The sequence below is a fragment of the Lactuca serriola genome, chromosome 3, assembly GCF_051521515.1.
Source record: "Lactuca serriola cultivar US96UC23 chromosome 3, Lser_US96UC23_V15, whole genome shotgun sequence".
Lineage (NCBI taxonomy): Eukaryota > Viridiplantae > Streptophyta > Magnoliopsida > Asterales > Asteraceae > Lactuca > Lactuca serriola.
Window position 1 is genome coordinate 198,837,014 of NC_136410.1, and position 4,655 is coordinate 198,841,668.

Here is a 4,655-nt window from a genome sequence, read left to right on the forward strand (position 1 = left end):
CTCCATTGGAGTTGTTTCACACATGGCAAGAAAATGTGCACTCTTAGTAAGTCAGTCAACAATTACCCAAATGCTATCATTCTGTCTCACAGTCTTCGGCAATTTGGTAATAAAATCCATGGACAGCTATTCCCATTTCCACAGAGGGACATTAATACCTTCTGGACTACCGTATGGCTTTTGGTGTTCCACTTTGACTTGTAAACATACTAAACATTCCTGCGTGTATCTTCCAATGTCTTTCTTTAATCCAGGCCACCAATAATCAGCTCATACATCAAAGTACATTTTACTTGTACCAGGATGTATTGACAGTTTAGACTTATGGGTTTCATCCAAAATCTTCTGTCTTAATCCACCAATCTTTGGAAACCATAGCCGATTCTTGAATACTTTCAGTCCACGTGGATCATCAAGTAAAATATCAACATAACGTACCATCCCTTCCTTCTTCACATTTTCTGGCTTTAAGGCCTCTACTTGCCATTTCTTTAGTTCATCAAGAATAGTGAACTTTATCATAGTGTGAGTAATAGTATAAGACATACTCTTACGATAAACTTTTCTGCTAAGAGCATCAGCAACTACATTGGCATATCTAGGATGATACAAGATTTCACAGTCATAGTCTTTAATCAGCTTTGTGGCTTGTTGTTGTCTCATATTCAAAGGTTGTTGACTGAATATATACTTGAGACTTTTGTGGTTAGTAAACAACTGGCATTTCGTACCAAAAAGATAATGCCTCCAAAGTTTTAGGGAAAATACTACTGCAGCGAGTTCGAGGTCATGAGAGGGATAATTCTTTTCATAATCTTTCAGTTGTCTTGAGGCATAGGCTATCACTTTTCCATGTTGCATGAACACATAACCGAGTCCCAACCTAGAAGCATCACTATACACGGAAAAATCTTTATCATCTTCTGGAAGTGATAAGATTGGAGCATGAGTAAAAAGATCTTTTAAAGTTGAGAAAGCTTTTTCTTGAGCTTCACCCTATTCGAACTTTACTTCCTTTCAAGTAAGACTCAAAAGAGGTACATCTATACGCGAAAAATCTTTAATGAATCTCTGGTAATACCCCGCGAGACCCAAGAAACTGCGTATTTCAGAAGCATTACGAGGTGCTTCCCAATTCTGAATGGCTTCAATTTTGGTAGGATTTATGGATATACCGTCACCAGTAATCAAATGGCCAAGAAATTGAATTTGGCTAAGCAAAAATTCACATTTCGAGAATTTCCCTTATAATTTCTCCTTTCGAAGAAGTTCTAATATTTCACGAATACGAATGGCATGATCAGCCTCAGACTTGGAATAGATTAGAATATCATCAATGAATACGATGACAAATTTATCGAGCATCGGACGACACACCCGATTCATCATATCCATGAATACAACAGGAGCATTTGTCAAACCGAATGGCATGACAATTAATTCATAATGCCCATAACGAGTACGACAAGCAGTCTTCAGTATATCCTGCTCATGTACTTTCAACTGATGATAGCGAGATCTCAAATCAATCTTCAAGAAATAGCTAACACCCTGAAATTGATCAAACAAATCGTCAATGTGAGGTAGTGGGTACTTATTCTTGATAGTTACTTTATTTAGCTCACGATAATCAATACACATTCGCATCGAACCATCCTTCTTCTTGAAAACAATACCAAAGCACCCCAAGGAGAGGTACTCGGTTGAATAAAGCCTTTGTTAAGTAATTCCTGTAGTTGGATCATCATTTCCTTCATCTCAGCTGGCGCAAGACGATAAGGAGTCTTTACAATTGGAGCAGCACCAGGTACAAGATCAATTCAGAATTCTACTTGCCTATCCGGAGGTAGTCCAGGAAAATCATTGGGGAAAACATCTGGATATTTATTAACAACGGGAACATCATTTACAGTTTTCTTTCCTTCTTTTGAGATATTAACTGTATAGGCCAGATAAGTAGAAAAACCCTTTTGATATAAATTTACAAGCTCTGAGGAAAGAAATTATTTTTAAGATTCTTTGTTCATCGTAGACATAAATAGGATTCTCCCATTCAATAGGAATGCGTACTATCTTTTCATAGCACAAGAGTTTTGCATGGTTCTTTGACAACCAATCCATACCGAGAATAATATCAAAGTTGGGCAAATAGATAGGAATCAGGTTAGCAAGAAAACTATAGCCTTCAATTTCTATGACACACTCCCTATAGACTTTATCATCAAGTAATGATATCCTTCCCACGGTGTCTACATGAACTGGTTGTGCAAGTGCATAGCAAGCAATTTGAAAGGAATGCGTAAATTCATGATACACAAAAGAATCTAAGGCACCATAATCAAATAAGACCTGAGCAGGTCTAGAGTTGACGAGAAATGTACCAGTCACAACATTCTGGTCTTCACGTGCCTCCTCCGTGGTAATTTGGAATGCACGGCCTTTAGCTTTTGGCACCTCCTCCTTTTTAGTTAGAGCACTCTTTGGTTGTTGAATGGAAGCTTGACTCCCTGCCATTTGACTAGTAAGAGTAGGGCAGGAACGCTTCCTATGGATAGCAACACCACAAGCAAAGCATGTAACATTCTTCATCGGGCAAACGGACTTCATGTGGCCTACTTCTCCACATCCATAAGAGAACACTGTTCTTTTTTATAATCTGCATGCGCCCGGATGATTCTTTCCACAATCTCGATTAACCACGAAATCGCGGATTTCATACCGTAGTCCTTCCAGGAATAACTGAATTTTATCATCTTTTGGTGGAATATACTTTGTAGCAAACCGTGCTTTTTGGTTGAATTGAGTTTCATAATCATTTACAGTAATTCCTCCCAGTTTAAGCTCTAGGAATTCTTTCTCCAATCTTCTCCTCATGTCTAGAGGACAATATTTTCCTAGCAAATGAGTTTTGAACATTTCCCAAGATATATTATCCTGGTCATACCTGTTGAGAGCTTTAAATGTTGCTTGCCACCAGACGAAGGCTTCTCCGACGACCATTGCAAAGGCATAATTAACCTTGTCTTCATTAACCACATGAGAGATATAGAATAAATTTTATGTGTTCTGGATCCATGTAAGAACAACAATGGGATTAAGAACACCTGAAAACTCCGTAGCACCATTACTCTTGAAAGTTTTGAATAAGGGACGTTTTGCCTCCCCTTTTGAAGATTCTTTGGTGGCTTTCTCTTTACCTTTTTCACTATTCTTTTTGTGTTCTTCGAGAGTCTGTCGAATAACACCAGTAAGTTTATCCACAAGTCGCTCCTCACGAGTGGATACTAGAGTATTTACTTCTTCGGGATGAGGATCTCCACCGACGTCTTGTGTATGGCTACTCACCTTGTGACATCCCCATTTTCATGGCCAGAAAAAACTGATTTTTTTTATGCTTTAGAAAATCAGAGTACCTCTATTAATAAAAATGTTGCGGAATTTGTTCCCAGTAAAACATGATAAATACGTTATCAAAGAATTTCTGAAGAAAATTATTTTTATTCATTTTAAAACATTTGGGAAGTCATCATCAATACAGAAACATAAGCATAAACATAACTTACATTCATTATCACTAGTGATTTATATCTCCTTAATCTCTCAGTGTAATGTGACTTGATATCAACACCTATGATATAAATAAACTGAGTGGGTCAGGTTGGGAAACTTGGTGAGTACATAGGGATTTCAATCCCACAATGTTATATCGTATATATAATTTAGAACTCACAAAATATACAATTTCACCATATATGTATAAACAACTCTTATCCCACCCCGTCGATTCTCACAACGAGACTATCCATACTCTCTAACCCAAGATTAACCGTTTTACCTAATCCATACTCCAGGATCAGAAATGAACGGCTTTACCTAATCCATACTCTCGGACTAGGGACGAATGACTAATCCATACTCTCGGATTATTGACGAATGATTATGCCTAATGTATACTCTTGGACTAGGGACGAATGACTATGTCTTAATCCATACTCCTGGACTAAGGACAACTGGCTATGTTGTAATTCATACCCCCGAATTAATGATAGTTGACTATGTCCAATCCATACTCTCGGACTAGGGACAATGACTGTGTCTAATCCATGCTCCCCGATAAATGACATAAAGTAAAGTTTTATTCTCTGAGTATAACTCACTTGTACTCGTAAGAAAATACTACCCAATATTCCTCATAATTAATTTAGGTCTACTCTTTATCCTAAATCATCATATATAATCAGCTATGTTCTTTAACACGTATTTCAGGCAACATCAATTAACTCGCACATAAACATATAATTAATACTTCAATCAATACTTGTATTAAAATCATGTTCATGAAAGGGACTATGCACTCACTTGATTAGGTGGTTATTCCGAACTCTGACAGCGCTTTGTTATCTCAAAACAATTTTCCTCGACAAAACCTAGTATCAATACCACTAGGGTTTAGTTTTTAACGCTAACTGCAACTAATTAATAGTCTAGCTATTATTATTATTATTATATAAGCCTTAAATAACACTCAATATAACTCATAATAATAGCCCAAATAATTATTTTAAGGTCCTAATAATGTTACTTTAATTAAATAAAAGCTATATTAAATATAGTATAGGCGTAGCACACTTACAATGGGTTTTTATTAAAAATCG

General features: G+C 36.7%; 1 protein-coding gene across 1 annotated transcript; it reads right to left on the reverse strand.

Moving 5' to 3' along the window:
• Window positions 1-270: 270 nt before the first annotated feature.
• On the reverse strand, window positions 271-663 carry LOC145095966 (uncharacterized). The gene has a single exon (XM_079033764.1). It carries the CDS (start codon window positions 661-663, stop codon window positions 271-273), a length of 393 nt encoding a protein of 130 aa, XP_078889890.1.
• Window positions 664-4,655: the final 3,992 nt, after the last annotated feature.